Source organism: Pteronotus mesoamericanus, unplaced genomic scaffold, assembly GCF_021234165.1.
Source record: "Pteronotus mesoamericanus isolate MK-2021 breed Mesoamerican mustached bat unplaced genomic scaffold, CSHL_Meso_final scaffold_99, whole genome shotgun sequence".
Classification (NCBI taxonomy): domain Eukaryota; kingdom Metazoa; phylum Chordata; class Mammalia; order Chiroptera; family Mormoopidae; genus Pteronotus; species Pteronotus mesoamericanus.
The window spans coordinates 8,402,427-8,419,616 of NW_026555330.1; the positions used below are offsets into that span (position 1 = coordinate 8,402,427).

Genomic DNA, 17,190 nt, shown 5'->3' on the forward strand with positions numbered 1-17,190 from the left:
TTCTAAAGTTCTCCCACTAATTTACTTTTTAACCCTTGGCATCTGCACAACTTTTGTATATCTTCTACCTCTTATATTCAAGGTCTAGAGAGCTTCCTATCTTGAATATATTGTGAAAGTTGATTAATAAAGCCTGGCAATATTTACAAATTCTAACTCTGACTACAAATGTGTTGAATTGAGTACTCTTAGAAAGAAATGAAACCTAATTAGCTTGTGGGTATTCAGTAGGCACACAGAAGGGATGCAAAAGGGAGTTCTGCGAAAAATAGGCTACACACCTCTTTACTTTCTTTTCTTTTTTTGTTTACCCCCTTTATTTTTTCCTTTTTATTGAATTTATCGGCGTGATGCTGGTTAACAAAATAATACAGGGTTTCAGGTGCACAATTCTACAACATCATCTGTGCACTGTATTATGTTCGCCGCCCCATCGTTAATTTTCCTTCATGCTTACTTTTACACATTTTTGATATTATAGCAGGTCATTAGTGTTAAGTTTAAAAAGAGGAAAAAGGGCAATTTCTTGATATAGACCCGCTCAGCCTCCTGGCAAAAATATTCATAAAACTTTAGAGTCCACCTTCATCACTAGGAAGTAGTAAACTTGAAGATCCTCCTGTATGTGGGCTATGGAATCCATTTTGCAGTGCATTAGATAACAAGCGGTAGAAGTTATCCTATTGCAGTAAATATCTGGTTACATGTGTCCTTCCTCTGTCCCCACAGTGTCTTCTGCATGGAGGTGAATAGATTCTGGGGGGTTCATGTGAGAGAGAAAATACGAGAACTGAAGTATTTGTATTCTCTGGGCCTTTCCCATTTGGAGGTGCCAGGAAGGACAGTGGGGATGGGAGGGTGGTGCAGAAGTCCTTCATTCCTTGGCAGGAGCTTCACATTCTGCTAAGGGTTCTGATTCAAATATTATTTTTTAAATGTTTGACTATTTTTTTAAATGTAGTAAGCCAGGGATACAATCAACTGAGTGGAAAACCAACCCATGAAGTGGGAGAAAATATTGGCAAATCGTATCTGATAAAGAGTTAATATCCAGAATAAAGAACTCCTATACTTCAATAACAACCCCCTCCCCCAAACTGTGAGCCTGATTGTAAATTGGGCAAAGGACTTGCATTCACATTTCTCCAAAGAAGACAGACAAATGGCCAATAAGCACATGCAAATATGCTCGACACCACTGATAATTAGGAAAATGAAAATGAAAACCGTGAGACCATCTTATATCCATTAGAATGTCCACTCTAAAAAAAAAAAAGTACTGGAAAGGGTGTGAAGAAATTGGAACTCCTGTGCACTGTTGGTGAGAATATAAAGTGGTACAGCCACAGTGGAAAACAGTATAGCGGTTCCTCAAAAAATTAAAAGTAGGACTACCGTATGATCCTGTGTTCTCACTTCTGGGTATGTACCAAAAAGAAGAAAGCAGGGGCTCGAAGAGAGGTTTGTACACTCATGTTGATAGCAGCATTACTCAAAATAGCCAAAAAAAGTGCAGGAAACCCGAGTCCATCAACAGATAAATGGGTAACAAACTTTTGTATACAATACCATGGAGTATTATTCAGCCTTAAAGAAGGAAGGAAATGTTGACACATTCCAACATGGATGATCCTTGAGAGTATTATGCTAAGTGGAATAACATTTAGGAATATGCTAGTGGATTAACACTTAGCACGGTTGCACAACAGTGTGAGTGCATTAAATGATGAGAAAAAAAGTGGTTAAGAAAAAGTTTATTTCAGGTGTATTTTAATTAAAGAATTGTAATAAGCAACATGCGCACTCAGGTACATTATATACCAAATTTTGAGCCACTTTAAAATTTGTTGCCAAAGGCTTGTGTACATCTCTCATCCTCTCCTAGTGGGTAAAACTCGGCCTTTTCTCTTTAGATTCCTGAGATTGCAAGGCCAGCAGATAAAGACAAAAAGAAAGCAATCCCTCTGCCCTGTCCCATGAGACAATTGTTTCTATTCATCATATTCCATTTATAATATGCTCAAAATAGGTTTCTGGGTTTTATTGCAAATGTTACACATCCACAGTTATGAAATAAGTCAAGACCTAAAAAATACGCCTCGTATCTGTTTTCCGTATTTGGCTTCGGTGTGAGTTGTTATTTGCGGAGTTCTACCAATGAGAAGAAAAGCCCCGGGCGGAAATCCAGCCCACAGGAGCTGGCCCCGCCCCCTAGGCGAGCCAATCAGTGGCGCGCCCGGGAAGGACGCACAGCTGCGGGCGGAGCGAGTCGTTGAGGGCGCGCCGGACGCTCGGCGTCCTCGGGAGCTCTTGGGGTGTCTAGAGGGCGGTTCTCCACCCTCCTGGGCCTTCCCGGCGGGTATCTGTCTTCGTGAAGAGGCTCACGGGCGACTGCGGACGTAAGTGTCGCTGTGTTTGTGCGGCAGGCGGACCGTGGGCGGCGTTGCGGGGCTGTGGGGTCGGGTCCCGGCTGGTTCCGCGGGCGGCGGGGAGGCCGCGCGCTCCCGGGCTTGCGGGTAGTTCGGAGCGCTGAGTCTTCCCGGGCGGGAGAGCCACCGCGCCTTCTCCTCCGCGGCCAGCGGGTCGCCTCATCTCCGGAGCTCCGCTGCACTTCGCTGTCCAAAGAGCGGCCTAGGGAAGCGGGGCGAGCGAGTGCGTAGCCGACCGGGACGAACGTTGACTTTGTTAGAATTTCGTTGTCTCTGAAAACTTTACGCAGCATTTGAACAAATACCGTTCTCTGAAGTGCCCGGATTTGTTGGTGGTGCATTTTGAAAAACTCATCTAATGTGAGTGTCAAAAGTTGGAGATGCATGTTTCACGAGCGGGTGGTGACCAATCAGTGAGGTGTTCACCGACGGAGGTGATGAAAGCGGGGTCCCGGGGCCGCTTCATCATCATCAGCGCCTTCACCTGGGAGCTGGTTAGACTCGCGCCCGAGCGTTCCAGCCGAGGCCCCAGGAAACCGCATGTGCGCACGCGCACTGAACTCCAGAACCCAGACGTCCAGGCCGTGCTGGGCTGGTGCGGAATTTGACCCACTATCCACGTTAGCCTTGTGTTTCTCACTGAACATGTAAATTTATTGGAATAAGATCCTTTTCCTTTCTGCTTGATCCCCCCAGTAGCTGGCAGTCTCCCTGGAGACCTCAGCCTTTCTTGGTCGCTCCCCAGTCTGGTAGCTCAGGTCCCAGGTCACTCTGGGCGTTTCCCACTGTGTAGGCTTGTGGGTCGAGGAGTGTCTCCCCTTTGCCCCTGTCTAGCCACTAGCGTCATGCCCCCGAGAGGCAGTGTACGTAGAGCCAATCTGGGTCCAGTTGTTACCAGACGAGGACTGGACCCAGAGCGGAGCTGCTTTGGGCCCTGAGCTGGTAGTGGGTGGGTTCTTGACTTGGTGTAGAAAGGTTTCATACCAGGAGTCCAGGTGATTTTGAGAGCATGTTTACTACAGCTGGGGGCAGTGAAATGAAGGGCTTGCAGTAGAGGAAGAAACCCGAGAAAGCTGAGGCAGGTCCAGGGGGTAAGCCCTGGCAGAGCTGCCTCTGCCCACTGCTCCCCTGGTTGCAGCCCCGGGGGGTCCCTTAGAGTCGAGAAGGAAGACAGCAGAGAGGGGAGGCTGGGCCTGTTCTAGTGAGAGCGCCGTCGGTGGCTGCTTGGTCGTGGGGCTTGGATTCTTTCTTTGCCCAGCCGGGATCCTTGGGGAGTCCTCAGGGAAAGGTCTGAACAGAACGTTCCTTAGCTTTCCAGGTGTGCCCTTCACTATGGTGATTTATCAGGATGTGTGCATAGTGGGGTCAGGGGTTATTTTCTGGTTAGTTTCAATTTAAAGAAGGGCGTTGAATCCGGACCCCAACCTGGGCGGCTTTGTCTCAGGACAGTCTGGAATGTGTATACCATTTATTTGCTCCTAAGTGTCCTTGGTTAGTGAAGATAAAACCTGATGATTCATTAGCTGACTGTAAATTGCCCAAATCTTTTGGCCTTGTTTAAGTATTTTGTTTCAGTTTCCTGTATTTCACCTGTCAAGGAACTACCCTGGCTTCTCATATCCTGAGTCACTGTCACTTACTAGTTGAGTGACCTTGGGCACCTTGTTTTCCTCCTGTATGAAATGAAGGTAACAACAGTACTACTTCCAAGAGTTCTTGTGAGGCTTAAACGAATGAATGAATGCATGAAGCAGTGTTTGGCACATAGTAATAAAAGACTCGCTACTATTATAATTTGGATATTGTAAAGCCTGACATGGATGAAAAAATGATTTTTTTAAAAAAAGGGCACCGGCTGGTGTGTCTCAGTGGATTGAGTGCCGGCCTGTGAACCAAAGGGTCACCAGTTCGATTCACAGTCAGGCAGGTGCCTGGATTGCAGGCCAGGTCTGCAGTAGGGGGCGTGTGAGAGGCAGCCACACATTGATGTTTCTCTCCTTCCCTTTCTTTCTCCCTCCCTTTGTCTCTCTTTATAAATAAGTAAATAAAATATTTTTAAAAATAAAGAAAAAAATGATAAACGGGAGCTAGGGGAGAGAGACCACTGCTAGTAAGTGTTAGAATCACAGGTGCTGCGATCCAGCCGACGCAGCGCACGGTGGTTCCTGGTCCTTAATGCTTCCCAGAGTGCTGTTGTCGGCTGGGCTGGCGTCTCCGCCATCGCTCGGAGCCTCGGGAAATGCAGACTTTCAGGCCCACCTTAGACTTAACCAGAATCTGTGTGTTAGCAAGGTCCTGTTTGTTAACAGGTTTAGATAAAGCCTTGTATGGAGGAAGTGTGAGATTAATTGTAAGATTCTGCAAGGAGTTCCAGCCTTAAATCTGTGACGGTGGGGCTTTGGCAGGAGGGCTTGAATTTGCAGCTGACTCCACTAACGGGCCTCACCTCCTGGTCTCGCGTCGTTTGTGCCTTGCTGAACCTAGCCCTGTAGAAAGCTCTCCCTCTTCTGTTCATTATTGAGAATGTGATACGGTTGCCAGTAGCATGACTTTGTGGGGGTCATGGTCAAAACACAACTGCTTGACAGGCTTTTGAGTGACCTCCCCTGGTAAAGTGCCCCCTATAGTGCTGTTCTTCCAAACCTCCAACCTCGTTCCTCACAGTGACACTTGGGGCTTTCTAGTGGCTATGTCACGGCCCGCTTGATGCCGTGTAGTAGTAACATGACCTTGTCAGCTGCTGCTCTTCGTGCTTTACGACCTTTATTTCCGTCCCTCCTCAAGTATTTCTGTCGATGAAGTAGTTTAAACCTGTGTTGCCTATGAAAAGCCTTTCCTGCAGCCTCGATTTCATACCTGCCATCTTTTGAGAGCCTCTGCTTGGTTTAGACACTTGCTCTGTCACCTACTTAGTTTTTTAACTGCTTAGAAGACTGCTGGTGTCGTTTTTTTGTATCCCTGTCACTTAAGAGGGTGCCCTGTCCAGTATGTATTTAGTAAATGTTGAACAAATGACTTCTAAAATTTTTCCCAAAACTACATTCTCATTCTGAGTTTCTTTTTCTTTTTTTTTTAACCCTCACTTGAGGACATTGATTTTGGGGTGGGGTAGGGGGAGAGAAACATCAATCTGTTGCCTCTCAGGGGCACCCTGACCAGGGGCTGAACCCACCAGCTAGGCATGTGCCCTGACTGGGAATCGAACCCATGACCTTTCAGTTTATCGGCTGATGCTCCAACCAGCTGAGCCTCACCAGCCAGGGGTCGTATGTTTTTTAGGTTAATGACATCCCTGTCACGGGTGGTGGTGGTGGACCTTGAAACCCTGGAGTCATGTTTGTCATTGTTTCTTTCCTTTCCCGTGTGCTCAGTTGCTGAGGTCTGTAGAACTCACCTTCACGGTGAGTCACCTGTGTTCCTCTGGCCTCATTGCCAGCACTCTTTCAGACCCACACTCTTTTTCTGCTTCAGTCTCCTGCTGGGCCCTCTGGGTGCGTTTTTTTCACACTCCGCACACTTAATGCTGCTGTCCCCTTCCAACGTGTGGCTCCCGTCACCCTTGAGAGCAGATGAAGTCAGTCGGTCAAGCTTTTCCCTTTGGCAGTGTCACCCCAGCCTACCTCACCATCAGCCTGTCTGTCCTGCCACCCCTGCCACTTACTGTCTTCCATGCGCCAGCCGCTGGGTAGGCGCTGGGCTTGGCGACACGCAGGGGACAAGATGGAGAGGTCATCGGGAAGGGGACCTCAGAGTTGAATAAGACGTCACCTTTCTCCTAAAAGCTCGCAATACAGGCCAGAGGTTTTCTACCTTCAGTGCATGTTGGAACTGCCTGGGGAGCTTTCACAATCCCAGTGTGGGTCCCAGCCCTGAAGGTTCTGATTTAGTTGGACTGTGATTTAGCCAGGCGGGTGGGAGTTCTAGAAGCTTTACAGGTGATTCTGCTGCACAGCCCAGCTGGAACGCCACTGTGCTAACTGAAGAGACAGACCAATGAGGAGGTAATTTCAGAAGCGGGGAGAGAGGTAGTTGTCCCAGAGGAATAAACACACTGGACACACAGAGCAGGAGTATAGTTTAACCTGGAGTTACTTTTATTTCTACAATTAGACTGTAAGCCATTTATGGGCAGAACCCAAGGCTTTCTCATCTTGAAATTGCCTTACCCGATCCTTAGCTTTAATAGGTATAGAACAGGCTGTCCAACAGAAGATGCTGAAAATCTTCTATATTAACGTTGTGCAGTCTAGTAGCCACTAGACCCATGTGGCTGCTTACATTTAAATCAATTAAAATTAAGTAAACTAACACATTCAGTTCCTCATTCTCACACATGGAACTTCAACTGCTCAATAGCTACACAGGGCTAGCCGCTACCACACCGGGCAGCATTGAATACAGGAGGTCGTTAAGTGTTGAAGCAACTTGACGGTGTTCATGTAGAGGCTTAGATGGAGCAGGTTATTTTTTCTTGGTGGTGTGAGAGTGCAGTCACCTCATTTGAATCATAATTTTAAAATTTTAAAAAAGTTTTAAATTCCAGTTGACACATATTGTATGTCAGGTGTACAACATAGTGATTGGACATTTCTATAACTTATGAATTGATCATCCATATAAGCCTAGTACCCACCTGACATCATATAAAGTTATGACAGTATTTTTTACTCTGTTTCCTATGCTGTAATTTACATCCCTGTGACTGTTTTCGTAACTGTCAATTTGTAAATCTTAATCCTTTCCTCTTTTTCAACCATCTTCTCCATCTGGCAACCATCAGTTCTCTGTATCTAGGTGTGTGTTTCTGTTTTGTTTGTTATTTTAGATTCCAGATACAAGATTCCTTTGTATTTCTGTGAAGTTGATTTTCAGTTCCCTTCTTTCATTTCTGATTTTATTTATTTGGATCCCCTATTTTTCTTTGTGACTCTGGCTAAAGCTTTACGAATTTTGTTCATTTTTTCAAAGAAGCAACTCTTGATTTCATGGATCTTATGTACTTTTTTTTTGAGATTATTTCATTTATTTCTCCTCTGATCTTTATTATTTCTTTTCTAATCACTTTGAATTTTTATTGTTATTCATCTTTTAGTTCCCATAGGAGGAAGTTTAGGTTGTGTATTTAAATTTTTTTTAAAGATTTTATTATGTTTTAGAGAAGGGGGAAGGGAGCGGGAAAGAGGGAGAGAAACATGAATATGCAAGAGAAACATTAATAGGTTGCCTCTCGCACACCATGAACTGGGGACCTGGCTGGAAACCCAGGCTTGGGCCCTGACTGGGAATCGAACTGGTGACCTTTTGGTTCGCAGGGCAACACTCAGTCCACAGAGCCACGCCAGGCAGGGCTAAATTTTTGTTTCTTCTTGAGGTAGGTCTGTATTGCTCTAAATTCTCTTTGTAGAACTGCTTTGGTTGTGTTTCATAGATTTGGGGTTGTGTTTTCATTTTCACTTGTCTCAAGGTATCTTTTGATTTCTTCCTTGATGTCCTTGACCCATTCACTGTATAGTAGCTTGTTTTTTAGCCTCCATGTGTTTCTGTGTTTTTCAGTGTTCTTGTAATTGATTTCTGAATTCATACTATTTTGATCAGAGAAGATGCTGAAAAGGATTTCAGTCTTCTTAAATTTATTGAAACTTGCTTTGTGGCCTGACGTGGTCTATCCTGAAAAATGTTGAATGTGCATTTGAAAAGAATGTATATTTTTACTGCTTCTGGGTGACACGTGCTAAAAATATCAGTGACCTCTGTGTTCTGGTGCGTCATTTAAGGCTACTGTTTCCTTGCTGGTGTTGCTCTGGTTGACCTGTGCATTGATGGGCAATGGGTTTTAAAAGTCACCTTTTACTACTGTTGCTCTCTCCCTTTATACCTGTCAGTATATGCTTTATATATTTAGGTGCTCCTATGTTGGGTGCATAGATGTTTGTAAGAGTTGTATCCTCTTGTTGGATTTTTTTAAATCATTATGAATTTTCCTTCTTTGTCTCCTGTCACAGCCCTTGTTGTAATGTCTATTTTATCTGATACAAGTAATTCTACCCCAGGTTTAGTTTTTGTTTCTGTTTTCATAAAATATGTTTTCTATTACTTTCCTTTCTTCTCCCCCCCCCCCCCCCCCGCAGTCTCTTAATAGGCTCTGGTTGTAGGAACAGGTTGCCTGGGGTCCACCAGCGGCCGGGGCTGGTTTGTTTACAGGCCCTCCGAGAGGGCTGTACTGTGGTGTTGCCCGGCCGGCGCTCAGCCAGGACTCTGAAATAAGGTAGAGGTGGGCCAGGCGGGCAGGCGCTGCACACAGGAGTTTGGGGTGAGGGCTGCAGTACTGCACACCTGAGCTTGGGGGTGGGGCCACAATACTGTCAAGGGCAGGGGCTCTACGTATGGTAGGTTGGGGGAGGGGTGCCTGCCCACCCCCGTCCCTTTCAGTCTGTTTGTCCTCTGTCTAAAGTGGGTCTGTTGTAGGCACTATACGTAGGGGTCTTGTTTTTTAATCCATTCGGTCACCCTGGGTCTTCGGAGCATTTAGTCTATTTACATTTTAAAAAATTATTGATAGGTATATAGTTTTTCCCATTTTATGAATTGTTTTCAGATTGTTTTGTGATTCTCCATTTTCCCCCAGATTTTCTTGCTCTGTTATCTTGTATGTTGATGACTTCCTATAGTATTGTATTTAGTTTCCTTTCCCTTTATTTCTTGAATGTTTTGGTTTGTGGTTACCATGTGCTTCATATATACCAAGCTACGTTTATAAGTAGTCTTTTAAGTTGATCTTTGCTTAAGTTTGAGCACATTCTAAAATCCCTACAATATTTACTCACCATTTCCGTTTATATTTTTGTCACTTTTTACTTTGTGTGTTTGTGTGTATCCTGCAATTTAGTGTTATATTTACACATTATTTGCTTTTTCTTTTAATCTTCGTACTAACTCTATAGTTGGTTGATCCAGTGCTTTTACTAAGTGTTTGCCTTTGTCGGTGTGAATTTTTTCTTTCCTATATTTTCTTGTTCATATTTCGATCTTTTTTACTTAATGAAGTCCCCTAACATTTCTTGTAACACTGGTTTAGTGGTGATGAACTCCTTTTGTCTGGGAAACTCTTTATCTCCTTTGATTTTAATTGATTCCCTTGCTGGGTAACCATCATTTTAGGGCTTTGCTTTCATTATTTTGAATATTTCATGCCACTCCCTCCTTGGCCTGCAAAGTTTCTATTAAATAATCAGCTGACAGTCTTTTGGGAGCTCTCTTGTATGTAACTACCTGTTTTTCCTTGCTATTTTTAAGATTCTCTTTGTCTTTAACCTTTGGCATTTTAATTATGATGTGTCTTGCATTGAGCCTCTTTGGGTTCATGTTTGGGAGTTTCTGTGCTTATTGGACTTGCATGTCTATTTCCTTCAGCAAATTAGGGAAATTTTAAGTCGTTATTTGTTCAGGTAGGTTTTCAATCCCATGCGTGCGCTCTTTTCCTCCAGGTGCCCTATGATGTGAATGTTGGTACACTTGATAGTGTCCCAGAGGTTTCTTAAACTAGCCTCGTTTTTTAAAATCTGTTTTTCTTTGTGCTTTTCCTTTTGCTTTTCCAGTTGGGTGTTTTCAGCTACCTTGTCTTGCAGATCACTGATATGATCTTCCGCTGCATCTGGTCATCTGTTTAGTCCCTCTAATGTAGCCTTCATTTGTTATTGTATTTTACATTTCTGACTTTTTTATGGTTTCTCTCTGTGTTGAGGTTCTCACTGAGTTCGTCTATTCTTCCCTAGGTTCATTGAGCATCCTTATTGCCAGTGTTTTGAGCTCAGTGTCTGGTAGGTTGTCTTCATTTTGTTTAGTTCTTTTTCTGGCGTTTTGTCCTGGTCTTTCACTTGCAACGTGTTTCTTTGTTTCCTTGTTTTGGCTGGCTCCTTGTGTTTGTTTCTGTGTTAGGTAGATCTGCTACATCTCTCAGGCTTGGTAGGGTGGCCTTACGTAGTAGGTGTCCTGCAGGGCCAAGTGGCACATTCTCTCTGGTCACCTGCGCCTGGTGCTTCAGGAGTGTGGCTTGTGTGTGCCCTCCTGTCGTAGTTGAGCCTTGGCTGCTGTTGGCACAGCGGTGGGTGTGATTGACCCTCAAGCTGGCTGGCTGTGAGGGGCTGCTACGAGTGTAGCCGCGAAGCCGTTGCGGGCAGGCTGACCCCGTGGGCAGGAGCCACTTTCACCAGGGCTCTGGTGCCTTTCGAGTGTCATTGTGGAGCTGGTTGGGTGGTGCTCTGGTGTAGTCCGGAGCCAGCCTCTGGGCCTGCAGGTTCTAGGGGCTCTTGGGAGGGGTGCTGGTGCAGGCCCAGGTCGGCCGCCATTTGTGCCTGGCCTGAGGCCACCTGGTGGGTGCGACAGACTGATCTGTGGTCGGCTGCTGCTTGTGCTGTTCTTGGAGGTACCTGTGAGAGGCTGTGCTGCGAGGCAGGCGGAGCCGCTGCTAGTGCTGGGCGTGGGGCCCTCTGGTTGGCACCACCATGTTTGCTGAGGCCACCCGCCATTTGTACCAGTCAGGTTTGTGGCTGCTTGGCTGAAGTTTCGTTCCAGGCCAGCACTAGCTTGCACTTATGCCAGGCTGGGAGCTAGTTTATGGGAATTACAATGCATGTTAATATTGGCTGCCACTTGTGCCAAGTTTGGGGTCACTTAGTTAGACATAGTATAGCATAGGGAATATGGTCAATAATATTGTAATATCTATGTACAGTACCAGGTGGGTACAGGAAATACCATGGGGAACACTTTGTAAAGTATATAATTGTCTAACTATTGTGTTGGCCAAAAAGCCTGTTTAGTTTTTTCTGTAAAATAAAGGACACATTTTTCATTGTCACCAATAATTTTTATTGATTTGGATATTTTGAGTAAGTTGGCTGTCTCCCGCTATTGGCTTCTAGTGGGTAGAGGCCCGGGGTGCTGCGTAACACCTTCCAAGGCACAAGGCAGCCCCACAGCACAGAATTATTTGGCCAAAATGTCAACAGTACCAAGAAACTTCGCAAACCACTTTTGACACGTTCAATCAGTCACAGCACCTTCTCCATACACAGCACAAAGCTTGCTTGCTTGCTTGCTTGATTTTGCATTTTAGTTGTGTTTTACCTTTCTTGAGATAATAAAGCATAATATGCCAAAAATGATGCATTATTTTCTTCCATTTTCAATATTAAAATGAGTGCACAAAAATTCACCCATTTGGTAAGTTTTTTTTTTTAAATGCACACTGATATGAGAGCTGTCACAATGCAATCTAATAAAATTGTTTCAAATGAAGTTAAAGATAACTAAGCACTACTAAAGCCATTGTAAGGAAAAAATGTAAGACTTTTTGGCCAACCCAGTACTATGCTCTACACTGGAAACTAATTATGGTAATATAGAATATTTAAAAAAAAAAGTAATGGCCAGTCATTACATGTTTGGTGTTTGTGGACCTTTGAGGTGTGTTAGGAAAGTTCACAGGGAGGGCTGAGGCAGGCTGCCGGCGGGGAAGAGTGGTGGGGGCCAGGTGTGAGTAGGGTGGGGCGGGCCTCGGAATCGCCAGGGCGGGCAGATATTGTTGGGCAGGCTGATGCAGCATTCAGATTTGGCACCTCTTGCACCTGCCGAGTGAGGGGAGGGCTCGGAGAAGGAGTAGCGGTCGCTCCTGCCAGTGCGTCCATCCTCACCCGGATGCCAGACAACTCCATTCCTCCCTACGTGTTCCTGTGGTCTCCCAGCTCCCGCGCCTGCACCGCGCCCGCACTGTGCCCAGAGCGAGCGAGTCTGCAAGCCAGCGGGTTTGTGCTTGGGCTCCTCAAGAGGAACATCCAGGCCTCCAGCAGCCCCTTGTGTGTTTTGTTTTTGTTTTTAAGATTTTATTTATTATTTAGGGAGGGAAAAACAGAGGGAGAGAGAAACATTAATGTGCAATAGAAACATTGATCGGTTAGTTGCTTCTTGCCTGGGAACCTGGCCCACAACCCAGGCATGTGCCCTGGCCCGGAATTGAATCAGCAGCCTTCCGGGTTGTGGGACGATGCTCAAACCACCGAGACACACCTCAGGGCCAGCAGCCTCTTAACTTTCTCAGATGCAGTCCCCTCTGGTTTTCACAGCCACATTATGGGGTTTCCTCTTCCCAGCACTAAAGCCCTGGCGTAGGGAGCCAGGTGTGGGCTGGGACCCCTCACTCCTCAGAGGGGACCTTCACAGCCAAGGTCCCCCCCACTCCCGCTTTCTTAATTGCTACAGTTTGTGAGGGGGGTGTCTCTACCTTGCCCATCAATCTCAATGTGGCCTCTTTATAGCCATAATGAAAGGACTTCTGTTCAGCTAGTCTGCAGGTGTTTTTTATTTTAACAAGTGAAAGTGTTTAGAAAGTAACAGGTAGAAGAGGTGAGCCAGCCGGGCTGTGTGGCTCAGGAAACAAGTTATAGGGGCAAAAGGAGGGACCTTGAAGCTTTGGAGAAAGCAAAGCAAAGCTACAGACTTTGAGAGAAGAAAAGAGGGAGAGGCGCCAGCGCACCCGGCGAGAGCGCCGCCTGCAGGTGGTTCCTGATGGTTCCGTAGTTCAGTTGTGATACTAATGTGGTTACGGCAGGAGGCGAGCACAGCATTTACTTACTCCGCCATCTCTACCGGAGTCTGAATCTTAATTTTGCACCTTTCATATTTCCCATTTGTTAAAGAAAGTGGGCGAGGGGCAATTTGGTTGAAGTACCTCTTTTTAAACAATTTTACTGAGCAGTGACTCACATACTGTATAGTTCATCCATTTAAAGTTTACATGTCAGTGGTTTTTAATATATTCACAGATGTATGTATCCATTGCCACAATTTTATTTTGGGGGTACTTTGAGTTTTTATTGGATTATAATTGGACTAAAAGAGGGTGGGGGGTTGCTGTTGTGTGGCCCCTGGGCTGTTGGCGTTGTAACACAGGAGGGTTCGCGAGGTTTTGCAAAAGCTGCAGTTTGCTCCAGTGTTGTCTTTTGCCAGTGGTTGTTGGGGGGGGCGGGGGGGGCCAGGGAGTGGCGGGGGGGGACGGACACCTGTTAATCACATTCTGCTCTCGCTTTTCTAGTAGTTTTCCAGGCCTGGAAAGACTGCCATGAACCATGTTGTCAGAGCAAGGTAGCAGGCCTTTTCTCCAAGGGACCCTTACTGGCTTTGAAAGTCAGTCTTAATTTCTTAAAGCTTTCTCGTGACATCCAGAGTCCAGGCATGACTCACCCGCTGGCGGGGTAGGGTGAGGAGAAGGCTGTCGGCGGAGTCCAGAGAGACGGGAGGGTTAGCATCCCCTTCCCAAACCTCGCGGGGACAGGGTTATAGGCTAAGCCTGGGACGCGTGTCCGCTGCCCGCTGCTCCCCCAGCCGCAAGTCTCATGAGGCAGAGGAGGGGGAGAAATAGAGAATGTCTCCGTGCGGGCCACCAAACTGTTAGACTGGTGACATGGGCTGTGAAAGAATTCGCGAAAAGTGAAGGCAGAGAGCGAAGTTTTATTCACTTTTCAAGAGGGGAGTGGGGTATGGCGTAGGGAGCTGCAGCAGCCCATTGCCGCAGTTTTAGGTCGTTTTTCATCACCTCAAAAAGAAACCCTGTATCACTTAAGTAACACATTTTTGTCCCTTGTGATATCCCCAGCCCTAAGTACCTATGAATCTACTTTCTTTCTCTAGAGATTTGCCTACTCTGGACATTTCACATAAATGGAATCATACAATATGGTTTATGGTGACTGGCTTTTTTCCATGTAGCATAATATTTTTCAGGTTCCTCCATATGGTAGCATGTATCAATATATCATTCCGGAAAATATATTTTTATTCCTTTTTATCGCCTAGTAATATTCCATTCTGTGGACATACCACATTTGTCCATTCATCAGTCGGTGGATGCTTTTTTTTCCTACTTTGTGGCTGTTGTGAGTAATGTGGCTATAAATACTTGTGTACAAGTTTTTGTGTGGGCATGTATTTCATTTCTTTTGGTTACGTATCTAGGAATGGGATCGCTGAATCTCATAGAAAACCCTTAATTTCTTTTTGTCTCAATTGAGAGTGTGTGTATTTTTTTGTGAATACCATTTTGCTAAGTTTTTTCTCAGTTCAGAAAGAAAGCATTATCTTAGCACTAGAGAGATGTAGTTATTACAGTTTCTTGTAGAAGTGCTTACACTTCATTATATTTATTGTAAACTGTTCTTGGTCTTCACGCAGGATGCTGTGGTCTCTGCTCCTCTGTGAGTGTCTGTGGCTGGTAACCGGTGACGCGCACAGTGATGACTGGGTTGACCCCACAGACATGCTTAACTATGACGCTGCCTCCGGAACGATGAGGAAGCCTCAGGTACTGAAGTCCTGCACGGCCTCGCCGGTGCTGCGGTGGAGACAGTGTGCCCGTGGGGTTGTCAGGGCTGCGAGAGTCGGGTCTGAGTGATGAGCAGCCGTTCCGAGCCTCTCGCGCCGCTCAAGGCCCGAGATTCCTGCAGTTTTTAATTTGAAGGTAGAGCCCGTCAGGTAGCAAACGTAATTTGATTTTAGTTCTTAGCTAGTACATAAATTTGAGATTCTTACTTTTTTTGGTGGTTCAGTACAATTGAAGAATGCAAAGTAATAAAATGATGAAGTTAAAATATTAGTCTTTATTAACAATAGGCTCCTTTTACAACTGAACTGTAAAGAAATAAAATCTTCCTCTGCCCTGCTTTAGGTGAACTATGGTGTGTCAGAGAAAAAAGAGGTCAGTCCTGACTTGTACACTCAAGAATTGTCGGAATGTTACAGCAGGCTGGATTCTTTAACTCATAAGGTTAGATTTTTTCCATTCATGAATTGTACATCATTTATAGTATGTTAAATTGTCTGTTTTTCTGTGTTTGCTAACATTTTTATCTCTATATACTGTACAATTTATATATATTAGACCACTGGACAATGTAGGGTTCAGGAGTACCCCTCCCAACGCAGTCGAAAATCCTTGTATAACTTTTGACCCCCCAGAATTTAACTATTAATAGGCTACTGTTGACCAAAGTCCGTACAGATAACCAACAGTTGATTTATGCATATTTTTGTATGTTACATATATACTATATCTTTACAATAAAATAGAGAAAATGTTATTAAGAATATCCTAATGAAGAAAAAAACACATTTACAATATAGAATGTATTTATTGAAAAAATCTGCATATAAATGGGCCTGAGATGTTCAAACCCATGTTATTCAAGAGTCAACTGTATATTATTCCTTCTTCAGTTACTCTAGCCTTGGTTTGTCGTTAGTTATTCCAGTCTTTTTTAAAAATAGTATTTATTTTCCTGTAATAACATTTATCTTACTATGTTGTAATTATTTCTTTACCAGACTGAAAATTTCTTGGGACAAGGAATAATGTTTTATTTATTCTTAATTCTCTGTCCCCTGTCACAATGCTGGATGGAGTATAGTAGACTCATGGCAGATGGTAGCAAATGAAGAAATGGGCCCATTACCAGCTTAGAAGCATAAGAATTACTCTTGCAAATATAAGGGATTATTACAAAAGGAGGACCCCCCCCCCCCACAAAAAAATGGAACTATATTCTGGAGGGCGAGCCGTTTGTAGCATAGTCTTCCCCTCCTAGGTGGGTGTCCTCGGAACCTGTCTGTATTGGTGCACCTGCTGGTGGTGGTGTGAGAGGCTGCGTTTTCACTTCAGTGAACCTTCTTGGACTCTTTCAGTGTGTGTGTTCGTTTCATGATGGGTGGTTTACGAGCACACCTGCCCACACCATGCACCGGGAGGGAGGTTCCAGCCTGGTGGGGGGGGCGGGGAGCGCTTGCTCACTGAGATCCTAATGCATTTCATTTGGGAGCAGTAAGCACCTGCTTCTGGTTCTTAGCAGATGTGAGTGTTGTCTTAGCTGGACAGTAGCAAAGAAATACGTGGCCGAGTCTCCCTTTGTTCCTCCGCGTTTTCGTGGTGCGGTGGGTGTTCGGCTTCATAGCAGGAAACGCAGAAGTAGCCCTTTTATGGAAATTTTTCATTCCATTGTTTGTGACTTTGGTTCAAACATTGTAAAACACACGATGGGTAAAATGGAGTCTTGAGTCCTTGTCTTAAAAAAAAAAAAAAACAACCAAAACAGCATTGGTTCTCTTACAGAGAAATTTTTACAAACAGAAGTTTGTAAACTGTGCCTGAAAACAGAGGAAACAGCCATGTGCCTTCTCTCTCAAATGTCCTGTCCTGAGCTTGTGCTCATTATTATCTTGTGTCATTGGAGGCCCATTTCCGTGCTCAACTCATGGTCCACACTCAGTGAAAAAATAGAAGTTGTTTATCACAAGGTCTCCTGTCTGTAGAATATGCCTTGCGCTCACCTCACGCGGTGACTGGACCACTGTGGCGTTTGTAGAGCTAAGTTCAGAGGACATCCTAGTGAAGGTTCGTGTGCTGAGGGGTGGCCACGTGTGGGACACTCCGGCAAAGCCGTGGCTCCTTTCTTCTCAGAGCGTCCTGCATGGTGGGGGATGACCGGTCACAGCAGGAGAAGTTACTAAAAGGCCAGACGTAATAGACGCATTCAAGAAATTCTTTGCTGTATCCTCCTCCTCCTGGCTTTTTCCCGTCCCTGTTTCTCTCTCTCTCTCTATGTATCCTTCCTCCCTCTTTCTCCTTCCTCATTACTGAGAGATTGGTCCAGATAGTCTGTGTATCCACATCACTGCCCCCTTGCTTTATGGTCTTCGGCTTTAAAATTGCTGAAAG

The 17,190-nt window shown here is 45.1% G+C and overlaps 1 protein-coding gene across 1 annotated transcript in view; it reads left to right on the top strand.

Moving 5' to 3' along the window:
- The first annotated feature begins 2,257 nt into the window (after positions 1 to 2,257).
- CLCC1 (chloride channel CLIC like 1) overlaps positions 2,258 to 17,190 on the top strand; it is a 28,840-nt gene continuing 13,907 nt past the window's right edge. Inside the window, exons 1-3 of the mRNA XM_054565083.1 lie at positions 2,258 to 2,399; positions 14,655 to 14,784; positions 15,148 to 15,246. Coding sequence (XP_054421058.1) covers positions 14,656 to 14,784; positions 15,148 to 15,246 — 228 coding nt within the window. The 5' untranslated portion in view covers positions 2,258 to 2,399; position 14,655. The remainder of the gene's footprint in view (positions 2,400 to 14,654; positions 14,785 to 15,147; positions 15,247 to 17,190) is intronic.